The sequence below is a fragment of the Abrus precatorius genome, unplaced genomic scaffold (assembly GCF_003935025.1).
Source record: "Abrus precatorius isolate BTA unplaced genomic scaffold, Abrus_2018 Scaffold4, whole genome shotgun sequence".
NCBI lineage: Eukaryota > Viridiplantae > Streptophyta > Magnoliopsida > Fabales > Fabaceae > Abrus > Abrus precatorius.
Genome location: NW_020874384.1, coordinates 376,357 through 396,474, shown reverse-complemented (window position 1 = coordinate 396,474; position 20,118 = coordinate 376,357). Strand labels below are relative to the sequence as shown.

The 20,118-nt window shown below is 30.2% G+C and overlaps 2 protein-coding genes across 3 annotated transcripts; both read left to right on the top strand.

Annotated features, from left to right (window-relative positions):
- The first annotated feature begins 7,026 nt into the window (after positions 1 to 7,026).
- On the top strand, positions 7,027 to 10,799 carry LOC113865083 (G-type lectin S-receptor-like serine/threonine-protein kinase At4g27290). Its single transcript, XM_027499448.1, has 7 exons — positions 7,027 to 8,299; positions 8,468 to 8,578; positions 9,138 to 9,292; positions 9,386 to 9,596; positions 9,743 to 9,980; positions 10,061 to 10,211; positions 10,494 to 10,799. Exons 1-7 carry the CDS (start codon positions 7,027 to 7,029, stop codon positions 10,797 to 10,799), a joined length of 2,445 nt encoding a protein of 814 aa, XP_027355249.1.
- Positions 10,800 to 13,136: 2,337 nt separating this feature from the next.
- Positions 13,137 to 14,864, top strand: LOC113865881 (NAD(P)H dehydrogenase (quinone) FQR1-like). 2 transcript variants are annotated; one of them, XM_027500662.1, is made up of 4 exons: positions 13,137 to 13,275; positions 13,360 to 13,453; positions 13,999 to 14,261; positions 14,633 to 14,864. In XM_027500662.1, exons 1-4 carry the CDS (start codon positions 13,253 to 13,255, stop codon positions 14,862 to 14,864), a joined length of 612 nt encoding a protein of 203 aa, XP_027356463.1. In that variant the 5' UTR covers positions 13,137 to 13,252. The 2 variants fall into 2 exon arrangements, with proteins under 2 accessions (XP_027356463.1, XP_027356464.1); XM_027500663.1 differs by having other exon boundaries at positions 13,360 to 13,457; positions 14,003 to 14,261.
- The last annotated feature ends 5,254 nt before the right edge of the window (positions 14,865 to 20,118 follow it).

Here is a 20,118-nt window from a genome sequence, read left to right as displayed (position 1 = left end):
GACATTCTTTTTCTATAATTTTCTTAATAAAAAAAAAACAATTTTGTCATCCTTCGCATGGCAAAATTAAGATGATTACTAATAATTGATTTATTATGTATGAAACATCTTTATTATTATTATTATTATTATTCTATAACAGTTAAATTAAGATGATTTAATAGCATGATATTCTTTGCGAACTTGACTTTTCTGCTGACTAGTTGGGCAAATATAGCAAGTTACATAATTTAACTTCCACTTGGTGCCGCCTCTTCTTTCTCTATTTTTGACTATAGAGTGTGAATATGGCAACAGAAATGTAGTTTGATTAAGCAGCTACTTTGGTCCCATAGGATAAGACATATACGACATTATATTGGTCTTTCATCAATAATTAATAAATGATGCCACGGTTTTTTACTTGAAAGACCAAGCAACCTGCTTTGGTGTGTATTTGTCCGCAACAAAAATCGAATTTACTTTTTAGAAAATTAGTATCACTTTTAACATAAAAACACATGGTCAAAACTACCCTTGACAAGTAATATATATATATATATATATATATATATATATATATATATATATATATATATATATTACATTTTTGGGTATTTCAATTTTAAAAAGTTGTTGTACCTGTAAAATTGAAAAAATATTTTATACCCTTTTTAGATTAACGGTTATGATTCTTTTAATATTTTAAAGATAAAAATGTATTAATGTTTTTTTTAATTAAATTACTACCTTCATTATTTATCTATATGAAATTAATAGACCAAATTGTTACTCAGAGTACTTTAAATTTTACCTTTAAAAAATTACTCTTATTTTTGGTAAAAAAACATAAGACAAATTTTTAAAATAATGCGGATTCTTGGATTATCCTTCTCATTAGTAAACCTATGGATCCAACTGTACTAGTTCCAGCCTACACAAGCTGAATGCCCCCAATAGTCCCAAAGAATACATCCCATTAAACTAGTTAGAGTGTTAGACAATGACTCGTTTTAAGAAAGTCTCTCTATAACTATATATAAAAGAAGAAAATCAAGGGGATAATGAATCAAAGTTTTTACTAATTAAAATTAACTGACCCCAAAACATTGAATAAAACTATGCAAAAATTTAGAGATAAGTTTAAGTTTCCATTTTCAATCAAACTAGCCACCCATGTTGACTGTTGTTATTAGTCTCCAGACGATAATTCCTATTTTCCTGGATTTTTTAAATATGGTTTACTCCCACATATTACTTTATTCCTGGCTTTTATGTACCGACCTTGCATTTTGGCCACTAGCAACAAACTATAAACTTGTTACAATGAAGAAAATTTTGAACTATTTATTTACCTTAAATTCTAGTCATTCATTAACTTTTTTTTCCTTATACTTCATTCTTTCAAACATTAAAACATAATAAATAAATTGAATTCAGAAAAAATATTACTAAAGAAAAAAAATAATAAACGCAAAAAGAGTATAATATATATATATATATATATAATTATTTAAAAATTAATGTTTATAAAAAAATAATGTAGAAATAAATTGAAACAAAGTTTAGATTTAACGTGCCTATTTATAAAACTCATAAAATTTAAGGATTAATGGTCAATTAAAGTTTAAGATGCTTAATTAAAACAACACTACAACACTAATAAAACTAAATTAAAGTTTAAAATGTATGTTGATCAGTAGCTATAAATGAAAAGTGACTTGAACACTTAATATTGGTAATTCTTGAATGTTGATAATAGTCTCTTAAGGTGCTCCAACCAGTTCAATGGGAAGTATTTTTTGCAAGAAATACCCTAATCTTCAAGAAAAAAAATTTGATCAAAATAAAAATTTAATGAATAAAGATAATATACCAAAGCCAAAAAATTATTTCTTGGCTTTAATATGTTTTAATTACTTTTAAATAGACTTTATTTCAAATTACTACCTATTAATTTTATTTTATTTTAATGTCCAACTAATTTTTTTTTAATTTTGTACTTATATTAACCTTTGTCAGTTAAATGATGATATGACTCAGTTTGTCATATCACCCTTAATCTTTCTCTTCCACTTCACACTTAAATTTTCACATCATGAATTCATATTAGTATTTTATTTTTTCAAAAAATATAAAAATTAAGATTCAAGCTCGCAATGTTTCAACTTTGGAAATGGTGAAGGAAGGAACGCTGAAGTTATAAATGGGCAATTCCTCAATCTTCCTTTTCAAGTAAAAAATTTTTAAATAAAAAGAAAAAATCGATGAACCCCTTATCTGAAATTCAACTTTGTTTCTCATCTTCATCTTCATTCTTCATTATTTTTTGTTTTGGAAACAAACATTCACGTTATTGTTTGTTCCTTGTTTCTCAAGCACTGTTGTTGGTTATTAGTTGTTTGTGAAGGAGAAGTGTTATCAGAGACGACATTTTGTTGCTATAAATAGGCGTGGCATTTGCTGTTCAGGAAAGCACCCAATGTTGAGCGAGGAGTAATACGAAGCATTGTTTCGTACATTATTAAAGGCAAGTGTTATTCAATTTGATTATTGAGGGTTAGAGTTTACTTTCGTTAATTTTGCTTTACTTGACACGAATATTTGTTCCTTTTTGTATATAGATGACTTTATATGCTATTATTCATCACGGGGGTTATTTTGAGTTGGACTTCGTGATGCACTATGTTAAGGGTAAAGAAGCAATTCCTATGAAAAACATTGATATAGACAGGTGATTATACTTTAAAACACTTGGGATTGTAAAAGAAGACTTAAGTTATGGAGAACACCCTATCAAGATATGGTAGAAATTTGGTCTTTATGACTGCAAGGAAATCAACTGTGACAGTGTTGGCCTGAACATGGCTAACTTTGCTATGTCTAATAGTTTAGAGGTTGAAATGTATGTTGTTTGTGAAGGAGGCAACAAGGATGTTGTTGGGAACAATTTTTCTAGTAGTGAGGAGAAATCTCTAAAGAAAGTTTATTTAGATGATAATGAGGAGGATAAGGCTAGGGACATGGAGGAACATGTTGCTCACAGTGTTCATGAGTCAGAGAAAGTACTTGTTCGTGTAGAGATTGTTTGGATTTTTGGGGAAGAAGAATATGTTGAAATGTCCACCTATGAACGTGACTTACCAAGTGTGCTTTAAAGTGATGCTCACACTAGAAGAAAGGTTGTTGTTGATGTTGCTATTGCTGGTGGGACTAGAGTTGAGAGTGGGAATGCTGGTGTTGGGGGGAGAATGTTGTTGTTATGGGTGGGAATGCTACTGCTGTTGAGAAACCTATAGGTGAGGGAAAAAAAAAGAAAAAGAAAAATAAGGGTGTTAGGAATAGGCAAATAAAAAGAATGAATGTTGGTGTTTTTGGTCAGACTAGTCATGGTTTTGCCAATGCAGATGATTTTTATAAGGCACAAAGAGTAGAAGCAGATGATACTGATCACGGGTATGTAAGTGAAGATCTAATCAGTGGTGACTCTAAAGAAGATATTCTGAGAAGAAAATATTTCAGATTTAATCGTGATGATTTGAATAATGATTTCAAATGAAAGTTGGGTTTGGAGTTGGATTCCATTAAGGAGTTTAAGGACACAATTCAAGAGTATAATGCGCTAAATGGAACAAAAATCATATTTGATTTGAATAACAAATGGAGGGCAAGGGCTAGATGTAGGTATTGTGTTGAATATTGTGTGTATGTTAGTAAGGTCAACAATTCAGAGACTTAAAGGCTGAATACTCTGACTAATAAATAAATAATGTGCTTTGACTAGAAATCTTTTATGGACCACAAGGTGTACCTTTTGATGACAATCAAATATAAATAATGTGAAGCATGTATGTGAACCTCTTGGGACCACTGTTTTGTATGTTTGAGTCTTATTTTTACATATTTCTAATTTATTACTTATAACAAAAATGGGTAGTGAATTAATAAATTTGTATAATACAGGTAGTAAATTTTATTTTAGAGATACTAAAAGAATATAAAATATTAAGCAGTAATTTACATTCAGTTATATATTGAAGGTAGTAATATGAAAACATTTATTTATGGAGGTAGTAAACATTAAACGATTTAAAAATACAGGTTATATTCTTAAATACTAAAATTATGAAGGTAGTTAATAATTAATTAGACATGTACATTCAGTTATCAATTGTTATGTCAAATCAAAATCAGTTTTTACAGTGAATACAACCAAATTCAATAGAGTAAATAAGAGTCAATAGAGTGAATAAAGTCATGAGCATCAATTCTTATGTCATTAAATTCATTCAACCACATTCAAAACAACTTTCATTACATTGAATTATAAACTGTCAACCTTTAAAACTTTTCCACCAACAACATTCATTACTACTACAATACTCATAAGGTAATGAAAAACCAAAGCACAATAACTAAACATCCTAAAATCTTCACCATGTTCCTCTCAACAGCAATCTTCTTCTTACGAGATATTTTAAGCTTCAATAATACAAGTTGTTGATGGAGATCATGACATTCTTCCTGAAGTCTCACCATCTCTTCTTTGCTTTTTGTCATTTTCTCCTAAGTTGTTTTTTCAACCTCCATTAAATCATTTATCTTTGTATTCAACCCTTGAATTGTGTGGATTTGTCTCGAGATAACAAACTCATTGTCCCCATTTATAGGCTCTTTAACCCAACGAAAATAATTGAAAGAATTAGATTTCTGCAAACCAAATACAAATAAATTTGTAAACATAGAAACAAAAATTCATTCCCAAATACAACCAATTGAATTTACATTCGAACTAAAGCATCTCCAAAACTTTCTTTCAGGATTTTCCTTGCTCTGTGAGGTGAAAATTATAGTAAACTTCTTACATTTGCAAGTTACAACAGCTCATGTAGAAGATGAGCACGAGAAATCACCCACACTACTCATTTCGTGAAGACAAAGAACAAAAATAGAGACTAAGATCGATAACGACAACCAACGAAAAAGGAACCCTAACCTTCTTCTTTTTATGATTCTTCTTCTTCTTCCTTTCGTGTTTGTTTTCAGCGTGTTTTTCTCCTTAGTGTTCTTCTTCTTCTTGGAATAGGGTTCTTGACTTGGCCCTATTTCCCTCATTCCCTAAAACGTAACATATAAGTTATGTTTCATTTTTTCATGTGAATCCGTGACGTAAAAATTTAAAGATGAGGTGGAGGAAAGAGATTTGGAGTGATGTGGCAAATTGTAAGTCACATCACTATTTAACTGAGGTTCACATCAAGTACAAAATTTTAAAAAAATTAGTTAAACATTAAAATAAAAAAATTAATAAATAATAATTTAAAATAATCTTTATTTAGAGGTAGTTAAAACATATTTAAGCTTTTTTATATATATAAAAGTTGACAGTGTCACTGGTGAATTAGTCATCTTCTATACTTTGGCGTTGTAATTATTAGGAACAAAATGCATTTAGTGCCTGTGTAATGTGTTAGAAGTGTCAAATAATAGTTATACATATGTGACATTTGGGCCACTTCAGCTACAGTCAAATTCGAGATAAATCTATAAAAAAAAAAAAACACTTGCTCATAATGAACAAAGATTTAGTAATTTTTGTGACGATGAAGTTTGATGTATAACAAATGTTGGTAAGTTGAAAATAATTTTATTTTTGTAATAAATTTTAGTAGAGTAATAACAATTTTTCTAATTTTACCAGAGTCAAATATTTGACATCATATCTTTTATTTATAAAAAAGAATATATAAATTAGAAGAAATAAATACTCTTTTTCTTAAAGATGGACACTAATAATATTTGGCGATAGAATTGAATGAGATTTTGTAATTCTTAAATAATTTGATATGCATGTAAAATAAACCAGAATGTTACATCATTGTTGTCAAAGTAGGCACCCATTTTTAAATATCACAGTTCTATAAAATAAACACTTACGGACACAATTGTCCATATCACCAGGGTATTGATTTCCCTTGCAAATCGAAACTTTCAATTCTCCAATTGGGAAGGAGTTTAATGTTTTTTAATGATATTTGATTTTAAATTTAATGAATTAACAAAAACTATTAAGAGAATGTTGCCATTTTAAACGAATCTATTTAACTTGATTTATATTAACCAAGTTTACAATAATTTTCACTTATGAAAATCTCAAATCAAACAAATCACAAGCAACCTATATATTCTTTTTTTTTAAAATGCATTATTAAAAGTTATAAGACCATGTAATGAATTTTCATTTTCTAGAACAGCTAGTATAAAGGAATAAATAATTCATCCTCTTCCCATTCTTTTTACTTGTAATTCTACATAAGATATTGACTTTTGAATATAGAAATATCATTTTCAACGCAAACTTGGTCAAGTCATCTATATGTTCGTCATCATTGCCTCCACTTTCTCTCTTCGCAAATTTATTTTTCCTAGCATAATCAATTAAATGTCAACAGGGCAACAGAAAATTCCCCCCCCCCCCCACTATTGATATTATGCATGTATCTCAATGTTCAACATGCCCCCAAAATAATCATACAGTGACTAGGCTCCAAAGTCTTAGCACAATATAGTTATGAAGATTCAATGTAAAACTTTAACATACTATTCACGCTCCAGAGTGTGAAAACTATAAGATTAATATTTTTTAATATTATAATGTCCAAATTATGATAACCTCTTCATCATAAAAATATGTGGAGAGGCAAAACTCAATTCTAAAAATTAATTCTTGAAGATTATTTTAACTTTTATAAACTTTTATTTAATGTGTAATTGACGTGAGACTTCAACAAATATCAATTAGATTGATAGTATCAATACTGATGTGTGCAGATTTATTCATATTTGTCCCTTGATTTTCAACTTTAATACGTATGAAACCAAACTCAAAACATATTAAATTTTGTCACACCCTGATTCGGTCATCCTTTGCAGCCATTTCCAATTATTATAATATTCCAAGTGTACATTTACACCTTCATTGCTTGCACTAATTACCTCTGTGTATAGATATAGCCGAACAAAACAATCCTGCAAATGAAAATTTCAATGGATATTCTTTCTTTATTGATCACTGTTCCATGTATACTTATCCTCTTTCTCAGAGTTTCCACAGCAGTTGATACCATTCATATGTCTCAGTCCATTAGTGATGGCATGACCCTAGTTTCCCGAGGTGAAACATTTGAACTTGGTTTCTTCAGTCCCGAGAACTCCAACAAACGTTACCTTGGAATTTGGTACAAGAACATTCCACTTACGACAGTTGTTTGGGTTGCAAATGGTGCCATCAATGATTCCTCAGGCACCTTAACACTGAACAGCACAGGCAACCTTATTCTCAGACAACATGACAAGGTTGTTTGGTTGACAACATCTGAGAAACAAACACAAAATCCAGTGGCACAGCTTCTAGATTCAGGGAACCTTGTGGTTAGAGATGAGAATGATGCAAACCCAGATGCTTATTTGTGGCAAAGTTTTGATTACCCTTCAGATACAACACTGCCAGGGATGAAGTTGGGATGGAACCTCAAGACTGGTCAAGAATGGAGAATGACATCTTGGAAGAGTCCTAATGATCCCTCCCCTGGAGACTTCTATTGGGGCCTTTTGCTTCATAATTATCCTGAGTTTTATCTAATGAAGGGAACACAAAAGTTTGTGAGAATTGGACCCTGGAGTGGCCTATATTTCAGTGGTATACCAGATCAAAAGCCTAACCCCATTTATGATTTCAACTACATATCCAATAAGGATGAGATTTACTACAATTATAGTCTTGTGAATGAAGCTGTGATCTCAAGATTGGTCATGAATCAAACCACTTCGACTTGTACGCGATACGTATGGATGGAGGATGATCAAATCTGGAAGGTATATAAATCACTGCCAAAAGACAATTGTGACTTTTATGGCACCTGTGGAGCCTATGGGGCTTGCACGATTGCAGGCTCCCAAATATGCGAATGTTTAGAAGGGTTTAGTCCTAAGTCACCACAAGCATGGAACTCATCTGATTGGACTGAAGGATGTGTCCGCAATAAACCACTAAACTGCACTAACAAACTCAAGGATGGATTTATGAAAGTGGAAGGAGTAAAAGTGCCAGATACTACACATACTTTAGTAGATGAGACAATTGGCCTAGAAGACTGCAGAGTCAAGTGCTTGAATAATTGTTCTTGTATGGCTTATACTAACTTTGACATAAGAGGAAAAGGTAGTGGCTGTGTCATGTGGTTTGGCAATCTAATTGATATTAGGCAGTTTGATAATCAGGGGCAGGATCTGTATATTCGAATGGATGCTTCAGAATTGGGTATAGACAAGAACTTTAGTATCTCAACCAACTTTTTCATTACACATGCATATTTGCTTGCACACATTATACATACATGCATATGTATTTATGTCTCTGTCTTCATGACAAATGTATCCTTATTTTTATGTGTTTGTTTATTTGGTTTTATCAAATTCAATCATGAAGGAGAACAAGATGGGCGTAGGAAGTATGTGATGATAATAGTTGGTACCACCATTGCTGCAATATCAGTGATGATTTTTATTGGATGTTGTCGTATCTACATTGTCCGGCCCAGTATAATTAGTAAGAATACATTCATCCACATTTTCTCTATGGATTGTTTTTTCTGTTTCTTTATCGAATTAAGATGATTGTTAAGAAACTCACGTGGTAAGTACAGCTTCCTATAAATGTATAACCTTGTAATTTATTTAATCAAGTATTCACCTCCAAATACAAAAGATTAAGTAATTAATTTTGGATAAGAAAGTGTTGAGTTGGCTTACACAGTCTAGTTATTTAACCAAACTAAATTTATTCATTCAAGTTAGAATAACCCATTTTCATGATCTCTTAGACTCTTAGCTTAGGCTCTTTGGTTTCATTGGATAATCACTGTAAATTCTTTTTCTTTGCAATAATTTACCTGTCATGGCGAAAGTAAAAGAAATGAACAATGTGTGAAAATTTGTACATTTTTTGTGGTTTAAATTAAACTGTAAAAGGGAATTTTGACCATTTACCTATTCAACCTCTTGATGATAAATGCAAAGATGTAATGCAGCAAAAAGTGCGAAGTTATTGACATATTATGCCTTTAAACTAAGATGAAGCCACTGTTGCTTGTTACCAGTGAATTCGCAAATTCTATTAGGTGATCAAAATAGAGGAGGTAACGAGGATGATCTCGACCTGCCACTGCTTGACCATTCAACAGTAGTCACTGCCACAGATAACTTCTCAATAAAGAACAAGATTGGAGAAGGTGGTTTTGGACCTGTATACCAGGTAATTCATTCTATGTGAAGTTTCTAAGAAAAAGACGTTTAGTCAATGTGATTGAGTTTCTTAATTTATTTATATATTTATGTTATTGTGTAGGGAAGATTGGTAAGTGGACAAGAAATTGCTGTGAAGAGGCTTTCAAGAAGTTCAGGACAAGGAATGACAGAGTTTAAGAATGAAGTAAAACTGATAGCAAAACTTCAACACCGAAATCTTGTCAAGCTTCTTGGTTGTTGCCTTCAGGAACAAGATAGAATGCTGGTTTATGAATACATGACTAACCGTAGTTTGGATCGGTGGATTTTTGGTATGAATATGAGAAGAATGCTTATATTTTGATTGGACTACTTTAATGATTTCAGTATTACTTTAAAGGTCATATATATGTATGAAACATGAAATTTTAAATTTAGAATTCAAATGGGGTGAATAAATTTATTTTGCATGAAACAGATGATACAAAAAGCAAATTGTTAGATTGGCCTAAGCGCTTCAACATTATCTGTGGAATTGCTAGAGGTCTTCTCTATCTTCATCAAGATTCTAGATTGAGGATAATTCATAGAGACCTTAAAGCAAGCAACGTTTTGCTTGATGACCAGATGAACCCAAAAATATCTGATTTTGGCATTGCCAGAATTTTTGGAGGAGATCAGACAGAAGGAAATACTACAAGAGTAGTTGGAACTTAGTGAGTATCTCAGTACCTAAGAGTGATTATTGTGTGACATTATTCTAACAAATGTCTTTTGTTTTGATGGTATGTTGCAGTGGTTACATGGCACCAGAATATGCTGCTGATGGACTATTTTCTATAAAATCTGATATTTTTAGCTTTGGTATTCTACTGCTGGAGATAATAAGTGGAAAGAGAAGTAGAGGTTTCTATCTTGACAGCCACTCTCCTAACCTTGTCACTCATGTATGTCTCATAAATTTCCAATCAGCTTGAACATGTTTTTAGTGTTATAGTATGACTTTTTTCATCTTTACACATAACAAAAGCAGTATATTTTTTTCCCGCGCAAGGACTAAAAGCACGATTTTTTTTTTTTAATTTTAAAGATTAAAATAAAATAAAATATAAACAGAGACTAACATAAAAAAAATCATATTTTCAAGAACTAAAACACGTATTTAAACTTTTCAATTTAGGCATGTGATGGAAACTTGTGACAAACTACTTTGTTATTCCATGGTTTAGGCATGGAGTCTGTGGAAAGAGGGAAGGCCATTAGAAATGTTTGACTCAGACATAGAAGATTCTTGTGTTCTATCAGAGGTATTGCGATGCATCCATGTAAGTCTTTTATGTGTCCAACAACATCCAGAGGATAGGCCTGTCATGCCTTCTGTGGTTCTAATGTTAGGGAGTGATAGTGAATTAGCTGAGCCAAAACAACCTGGTTTCTATGTAAAGAATGATTCAACTGCAACAACTTCTTTCACTGGTCGAAGTGATGTGATCTCAACCAATGAAATGACTATCACCTTGTTAGAAGCCAGATGAAAATTCGTGAAATTCTAACCAAATTACTATCTTGGTCATGCTCATGTACATATCTGAGAAACTTTCAATTATACACAAACTCATATGTAACAAATGAGTAGTTTTCTTTTGTTGTTCAGGCACAGATACTGTATAAAAAGAGAATACAGAGATGATTGTGCTGTAGGAACTCAGTGACCAAAGTGATAAATAGAGGGCACAGCAATGCCATATTCTTATTATTTTATCGATTTTTTTTAAATTGTTCAACAATTTACATGTTTTATTAAAAATTACTATATTCAATAATATCAAAAAAAACTAAACTATATTAAATTATATATAAATTCTTATTATGTGTAATGTTTTATATTTTAGAAAAATATTATTTCATTGGTTACATTTTGTTATTGACTTTCTTGTCCTTTATTGTTTATTCTCACTCTCTTGATGTCGTCACCCAAGATATTTCTATGTTTCACTAAAGTTTGAATTTTAATTTGTTGAAAAGGAAGGAAAATGATGATTACTGTATTAAGAAATTTCAATTTCCGAATAACCTAGCCACCAAAATTGACTATTGTTATTGTTATTGTCCATCAACACAGCTTTCTTTCTTAGTGAGCTGCATAACTGTAGAGTCCTGCATTCATACTTAGATGACTTAAATTTTTTAACTTTATGTTTATTTAATATTTTAATGTATGAAAGAATGAAATTAATTGTGGAGATTCTTTTGCATTGGAATCCAATTCCGGAAACTAGAAACCAACAACAAATCTTGTAAGTTTCTGCAGCATGGTTTAAGATTGACTGTGGATTAATTTTGAAAAGAAAATGTTAAAAATCAAATATGCCTATATTGATTTTTAGGAAAAATATTATGAAAAAATTAACTTATGTTTGGATATATTTGAAAACAAGATACCCTTTGCGAATTAAATTAGCAGAAAGGATATGTAAGGATTGAAAAAGTTAGTTGATTGAAGGAAATAATCAGAACTGTCAAAATATATTTTAAAATAACTATTTTTAAAATGAAAAATATACTCAACTTATACATTGTTTTTAAAAAAAATAAATAAATAAATAGCTTAATTTCTAAGAAAAGGAATTTTTATAAAATAAAATAAAACAGAATTTGAACATGCACTAATTATAGAAACATTTTGTATAAAACCTCTTCTTATAGCTCTTATATATGGGTCATATTGGAGCTAGAAAAACTTATAGGTAACAAAGGCAGCTATCAATATGGGCCAGAGCCCACGACACAGCCCAAAAGAAAACATCATTGTTGACGACAAAAAAGAAATTCTTTATTGGACACGATCGAGATTAAAAATAGAATACCCATTGGTGAGCTAACTCCTTACTAACTTGTTTTTAGTTTTCTTTTTTAAAGATTACTAACTTGGTTTTAAATTTAGTGTGAGTTTATGCAATGGCCCTAACTCTTAAAATATGTCAATGATTCATCTTTGAGATTCAGTGAATATGTTCATTATGGTTTTTATATTTTAGGTCCATAGAGCAATCAAAACTCTTTTTGATTTCGTTCAAAACTTCAAGTAGTATATGCATCTATCAATATGGGCCAGAACCCACAACACAGACCCAAAAACCCACATTATTATTTTTTATTATTATTATGGAACAGACATCAACAAAGCCGGCATGGTCCCTCCAACACATTCTACAAAGTACAAATAGAAAAGTCTAAAAAGATGAACGACCAATTAAACATTTCCTAATAATATTGCACATTACATTATCTATAAAAGCAGGGCCTATTTCTTTACTTGGCTGCTCAGCCACCCAATGTTTCTCTTTCACGTTCACACCTGAAATTCAGAATCTAATTCTTTTCATGTTTTTGTTATATAATCATCAATTTTTTAATCAATAATTTTGATTTCCTAATTCATCTTATAACTTACACTTCTCACACCAAATCTCAAGATATTACTATTACATTGTTGAATTACATCTTATAGTTGGAAACGAGTGAGAGCTTTTTCGTTGATAAAATAGTTAGGAAGAAAATACATGCAAATCACAGCTTACCACTTAAATTTCCTAATTTATATATTAATTTAATAATTTAAAATTTTAACAATAACAATATAAAAGCTTCCAAATCTAGTTCATGGTGAGCAAGCATGACGCCACCCCATCATCATCATCAACCATTTTCGTTGCGACGGCGTCGTTCTATCCCGAACATAATAAAAAAAGGTTGATCGAGAAATAAGATTAATTAAAATGTAAAGCCACCTTGGTCAAATTATTCTAATCTTTATGTTCAACGTTACCCAAGATAAATAAATAAAAAAAAGCTTTATGTTCAATTATAAATATTGATCGAGCTTCCCTCTATTATGCAAATTCCAGGACTTGGGTGTTCATCAAGCATAATAGAAAGAAACAGAGAAAAGAGTACGTAGAACCAGAGAGACCTTAGGAGAACATCAATGGCTGTCAAAGTTTATATTGTGTATGTATTTAATATTATTATCTATCTTTATTGTTCAGATATGAAGGGCTTTCGTTAATCTTTCTTCAAACGTGAATTTGACAGGTACTACTCAATGTACGGACATGTGGAGAGACTAGCAGAAGAGATAAAGAAAGGAGCTGATTCTGTGGAAGGTGTTGAAGCCAAATTATGGCAGGCACGTGTAATTTATGTTTCAGATATGCATTCAATTTTATCTTTGCTTTAGGTTCATTCTTTCTTTTAGTAAATATAATACATAAAATAAAGTTTGCTAGTAATTTTATTGCCCAGGTTGCACTGTTATATAATTGGTTTATTTTTTGTTTTTCTTACGTGTCAATAATCACTTTTATTTAATTGATTTTTATTATTAACATAGTTATAGGAAAAAATACTAATAAGCATTTTAAAATAATAACAGACTTTCAATATAACTGTCTCAGCTACTTTTTCCAAAGTTGTGTTTAAATTTCTTTTGACCATATTTTCCGATTTTCCATGACCTCTCCAAACCCCTTTTTAAGGCTACCTCTGTTCTTTTAACTAGATCATGTAACATTTTTTTTTTTAAGAATTGCATGATTAAGACATTAATTAGTGCATCATATTATCCATACATGTAACCAAACTCGCGGTATAAAACTCTGTTGTTGTGTGATTGAGATTACTTTCCAAAGATGTTAAAATTTGGTATGTTGACTTGAATGAAAATATGAGCAGGTAGCTGAGACATTGCCAGAGGAGGTTCTTGGTAAGATGAGAGCACCACCAAAGAGTGATGTACCCAACATTACCCCAAATGAACTCTCAGAAGGTGATGGTTTTGTCTTTGGCTTCCCAACAAGGTTTGGAATGATGGCTGCTCAATTCAAAGCTTTTATGGATGCAACTGGGGGTCTATGGAAAACACAACAGCTTGCAGGCAAACCTGCTGGAATCTTCTACAGCACTAGTTCCCAAGGTGGTGGACAAGAGACTACTGCGTAAGACCCTTTATCTGAATATCCATTTTCTTTATCAATGGAGAACAGACAAATATTGATCAATGACTTTGCACTAATGAAGAAAATAAATATAAAAAGTTTTTATTAAAATAACCATTCATTGTTTACATTGTAATATTGAAGAATTTTGATGAGTTTTTAGGATCAATTTAAAGTATCTAAAACTGATAGAATTTTATTGAAAAAATAAGTATTTATTACATTTAAAATATAAAATACAATAAATGTTTATTTTTTAAAAAATTACTATTTGTTATACTTAAAATCAACTGTAAAAATAAATATTAACGAAATCGTTTCATATTACTTGATTGGATACTAATGATGAGCAATTGTGAAATCTATGACAGGCTTACAGCTTTAACTCAACTGGTTCATCATGGAATGATATTTGTTCCAATTGGATACACATTCGGTGCTGGAATGTTTGAGATGGAAGAACTCAAAGGTGGAAGTCCATATGGTTCAGGAACTTATGCTGGTGATGGCACAAGACAGCCAACCAAGCTTGAATTAGAACAAGCATTCCACCAAGGGAAGTATATTGCCACCATCACAAAGAAACTCAAGGAAGATGCATAATGCTGAGTCAATATAGATTTACAATTAAAGGATGCTTCAAAATTGTTGATCATGTCTTATTTGAAATTTTAGTCCCATGTTGTTTTGGATGCTATAGCTTTTTATTTTTGAAAAAGAAAATGTTTTTTATTGAGTTCTATTCTTGTATTGGTATTTATTCAATAAATGGTGTTTGTATGTTTTGTCCTTTAAGCTTAAAAAATGCTTGTTCCCTTTTTCTGTATTCCCATTTCTGCAAATGTGATAGTGTAAATGCCAACAATCAAGCACAAATTCATTCCAAGACGTGTTTGAAAGAGCATATGCATTAAAGTCTCTTCAATTAAGCAAATGGTCTATCTGTCACATGATTCTGACCTGGAAAGAACATAATTCAAAATTACTTTGCTTGTACGTAACACTGATCGCAAAGTTTGAAGAAATTAATTTCCAAATATGTGAATACAGCACATCCCTTAATTTGTTCACATTTCAAACCCTGCTTCAGCACGTTCAATGCTTCAAGTGTAATTTATGCAGTTTTTCTATTTTTCTTATAAGCCTAAAGTGTATTATTAACTTGCAATGGGAAGCCATATTTCAATTGCAATATTGTGGTAAAAAAAAAGCTCAATTCACAATCTTGTAAGATTCTTTAAAAGAGTTTTTTTTATTATTATTATTCCTTACATTTTAAACTCCTTTGTTTGAAATGTGTTTTAGTCTTCCGATAATACATCTTTCCTTTCGTAATAAAACATTCACTTTGCGTTATTTTTTCCAAATTTATTTTTTAAAATTAAAAATAAAACAAAATATAAAATACAATAAAAATTTGTTAATAAATTATTATTATTAATTACTTAAAGTCCTCTTAAAAACATAATGTTATCATTTTACAAACTTAATCAACATCTTGGAGTCTCACTATCTTAATGCATTCTTGTTTGGGCCTTGTTCTTTAGAAAAATATTTTTTGTATCACTAAATTGGGACACCTTCAGAATTCCTTTGTATATTTATATTGTACTTTTGGGATGGGTACTTACAGAAGCATAAAAGTAAGAGAGAGTTAAAAAATAATGATTTACGGTGTCATATATAATATTAATTTTTAGTGATTCAAATAACGGAATTGTTGTTCTTTTTGTGCTCTATATAGTAAGATATTGTAATTAATGAAAAAATGTAGTAAGATTTTTAGTTAAGGTTGATAAATTGTTTGTAATAACATTGTTTTCTTGCCATCTAACAATCACGAAGTTTGATTCAAACTTTCTGTTGGCTAGTTCCTTCATTTTTGTGACCATGTTTCTTACCTTAATTTCTGCTATATTTTATTATCTCTATGATTAAGATGTTGAAATTTTTTATTATTATTGTTTAATGACCTGTTAAAAATTTATAGATAATTTTATTTGTAATTTATTTCTAAATTAATGAATAAAATTAGGATCAATTTTCAGTTATGATTTTTTTTGTATTTAAAGTTGTAAATGTGAATGAAAGTGTGAATTTCAACTTTCATTATAGAATATTAATCTAACCTTACAACTATATATTGGATAAGTAGGAAATTTTAATTAAAAAAATTTCACCAATCAGCTTGCAATAATTTTTTCAGAAGCAAATTCTTTGTATTAAGATCTGTTGTATGACAGGTAAAGTGGTTGATGCTAACTGATGTTTGTTTTGCCTTTTCCTTTCGAAATAGGCTTAGAAAGTACTTGTTCCCTTCTTTTGCATTCCCCTTTCATCAATTTTATTGCCAATAAATAAACTGGCACGTACATTTAAACATGTTTACTCAACTGAGCTAATGATATCTATCCATCTACTGATTCTTGCGTTGCATGAAAGTAGTTGGTTTTTCTCTCGCATTTGACAAACTTTGCATGGTTTGATGACAGTAATATGCAAATATTTGTATGTTGTAAGTCTCTTAATCTGTTCATTCTGACGCTTCAGCGCATTGAAAAGGTACATAGTTAATAAATGAAGAAAAATGAAAACGAAAGTTGCAACCCGTTCGTTAATAATTGGATTTGGATGAGTTCAGCTCTACTGATATCGTTAGCTGTATATACTATTTTTGAAACGTTCTCCAAAGCAAATGCAGTCACTGTGTCACATGGAACAAGCAATGCTTGTGTTACATAAAAAGGGCACACCTACTTTACCACACGGTATACATATACTACTCCTTCATTAGACATATTTTAAGTCGATTTAGATTATAAACTAGAAGAGATAGCTTGGCTCTTTCAATCCATATGAGAGATTTACCACAACAGAACAAATTGGCACCTTCTCCCTACATTAATGTTTTGCAATTCCTTCTTGAACCAACATATATAAGCGTCATTTCTATATTTTCTATTTTTCATTTTTCTTAAGAAAAAATACACACACATCTATATATAATTGAAACAATACTGATTAGACACTCCATGCGACATAAGTAGGCAGCTGTCACAAAGAAGAGAAATATTCTGATACACATTGCTTTTTCTTTCTCTTTGATATGAAAAAAAATCTAGTGTCATGTGATTCACATAGCTTTTTGGTATTCTTGTCCATTTTTTCCCTTCCTATCATTGGTTTTTGTCTGTAATTTTCTACTTCTAGCTTTGCGGCATCCAATTCCACCGTTTCTAAACAAAAGGTGCCTACCCTCTTATCTTTTCCCAACTAGCTAAACTAGCCACTCTCTTGAATTCCAGGAGCAATTTTTTTCTCTCTATTTTATTTTATTTTATTTTTCTGGATTCCAATGAAACGGTCCTTTTCAAACATGATGAAGTAGACCAGACGTACACATGACAAGCTCAGAAACTTGGAATGGAATCTAAAGAAAAGTTACTTGTGGGCTTGTTGTACAGTGAATGATTAGATTAGCTCATTGCTCTTTTATCTTCTCAAGTGCTTATATAAATGCTAAGCATGATTATAGTAGAGCTATAAGTGAAAGTTAAGCAAGTATTTGTCTCAAGAATTGCAAAGGGTACCATAAAAAGTTGAGAAAAGGGATAGGAATTATGGAATCTATAGAAAATTGATATAGGCCCAAATAATTTGAAGATTCTATTTCTCCTCTTTTTTGGTCCATGTACTCTGGTATCAATGAAATTCATTGATTAGCAATCATGTTTTAGCATTATGGGACAGAAATAATTAAAAACAATGAAACAATATTTCTTATATCAGCTAAAGAACACAACAGCGCCAAAATAATCTAAAAATAAACTATTTTTTTTATTGCTATTGAGTGGCATATTCATGAAAACAAGGTGCCATAGACTTTGAAGATGCCCATCAAACAGTGAGAAAAACTATATTTAATTTACCAATTCTTTTCAAAATGAATGTGCTCAATATACGGTTAATCATGTTACTTAATATATAATTATTCCACTAATCTAATGCTACAGCAGAAGTATAAAAATGGTGAATAAGAAAACGGTTATTGCTGGTCCCCTCCCATGTCTGTTATTCACTTCTAACTTCTTCCAAACTATATACCTTTGTGCCAAATGCTTTCCACATAAATAAGGGAATAGTAGATTCCTCTCATAATTTACTTTAATTAATTGATTAAACTCTACTTCATGATGAGATAACCCCTGAAAACATAATTAATTAAATCAAGTACGACAATTTCTCAGTAAAGACAAATTTTTGAAGAAAGTAATTAGGCTTGAATATAGTGTGGAGCCCCATGACACACTAGCTTTGCTACACAATAATGGCTAATGCTTAAATGCTCTATCTTTGAATTAGTTTATGTTCTGATCTTGTTAGAGAAGTTTGAAAGTGAAATTTTGGTAAAGTACTTTTGAGCAGAAGGGGAAATTCTCCCTGGCCCAGGACAAAATAGTTTATAATACTCTCTGGCCAATAAGTTAAAAGTCATAACAAGTATAGTAGCTTGGTTTGAAGACATGCCAATCTAGTAAATTTTTAATTCCATAATTGTGTGATTTTAATATGATATTCTATAATGGTCTTGTGAATTTTGTTGTTATTATGTCTCAGTTTTTCTAATATAATACAGTCCAAAGAGGAATAAAGTCAAGCCTTACCCTCCCAACAACCATTTCCATATATTAGTATTAGACCTTTGAAAGTTTGTATGCAAAATTCACTAAATAACCATAAAATAGTAGATAGATAAACTAGTTATATCATTTATAAAATAAAATAAAATAAAACATATATTCTTTAAGAATTGGCTTGTTTCAAAAAGATATGATTATTTTATTAACAATTTTTAATAAAATTTAAAAATATAGTTATCTCCTAAAATTAAGTTGAAACAAATGTCATAAGCTATGTTGATTAAGTTTACGTTTACCAATTGATTATATTTAGGGAGGTATTAAACAAAAAAGTTTATTTGCCACAAGTGATTGATTCATTCAGATATGTATTGGATTACCCCTTAAATAAGGATATTAGTTTCAATTTTTTGTGTGAAAAAACAATTTATAAAAAAAAAGTTAATTTCTCTTAACTCAAACAATATTAACAGTCTAGATAAAAATAATGAAAGGATCAATTATTTTCAATTTATAATGAGAGAAATAAATCTTGACTATTTAATCTTAAATTAATGATAAAAATTAGATGTAAAAGTCGTGAGTTTTTAAGTAGTCATATGACATTAAAGTAATTTTTTTAATTTCAATTATTTATATATAATTACATGATCAATTTATTTTTCTTATTTTCAAATAAAAATATTCTTTTTACTAGATTTTTCACTTTTTAAAATAATTCTTAAAAATTAACAAAATTATTAAAACGAATCCAAACATTGACTTATTAATTAAACTTTTTTTCAACTAAATACTAAATTATATAAGCTATATTCAAAATTGTTTAATTCTTTTATAAAATAATTATTACGTATGCACACGTCATTTAATTTGTGGACCATCTCCAGAACATTGCTAAAGATAAAAACATTTATGGGTTTTCTCTTCTTTTTACATGTGCTTCCAATGGAAGCCCCTCTATGTGACCATTCACTACAAAGCACAAAGCATGTGTGCAAGCATCTGCAATATATATATATATATATATATATAATTTGCTTGTAAAAGTAGACATTTAATTTGAACTCAATTTTAAACCAAAAACTGAAAGGGGCAATGTGGGGCACCCTCTGACTTCCACTTACATATTCTAAATAAATAAACAAATGAAAAGTGAGATTTCCAATCAAATGACATATCCCACACTTACTCACTCTTGTATATTTCAATGATTCCTT

Bases quoted from the DNA above. Each gene is read 5' to 3' on its own strand.
- LOC113865881 (XM_027500662.1), top strand. From the start codon at position 13,253: ATGGCTGTCAAAGTTTATATTGT. The intron at 13,276-13,359 runs GTATGTATTTAA...TGAATTTGACAG, and splicing joins GCTGTCAAAGTTTATATTGT to GTACTACTCAATGTACGGAC. The intron at 13,454-13,998 runs GCACGTGTAATT...AAATATGAGCAG, and splicing joins TTGAAGCCAAATTATGGCAG to GTAGCTGAGACATTGCCAGA.
- LOC113865083 (XM_027499448.1), top strand. From the start codon at position 7,027: ATGGATATTCTTTCTTTATTGATCACTGTTCCATGTATACTTATCCTC. The intron at 9,597-9,742 runs GTATGAATATGA...TGCATGAAACAG, and splicing joins TTTGGATCGGTGGATTTTTG to ATGATACAAAAAGCAAATTG. The intron at 9,981-10,060 runs GTGAGTATCTCA...GGTATGTTGCAG, and splicing joins ACAAGAGTAGTTGGAACTTA to TGGTTACATGGCACCAGAAT.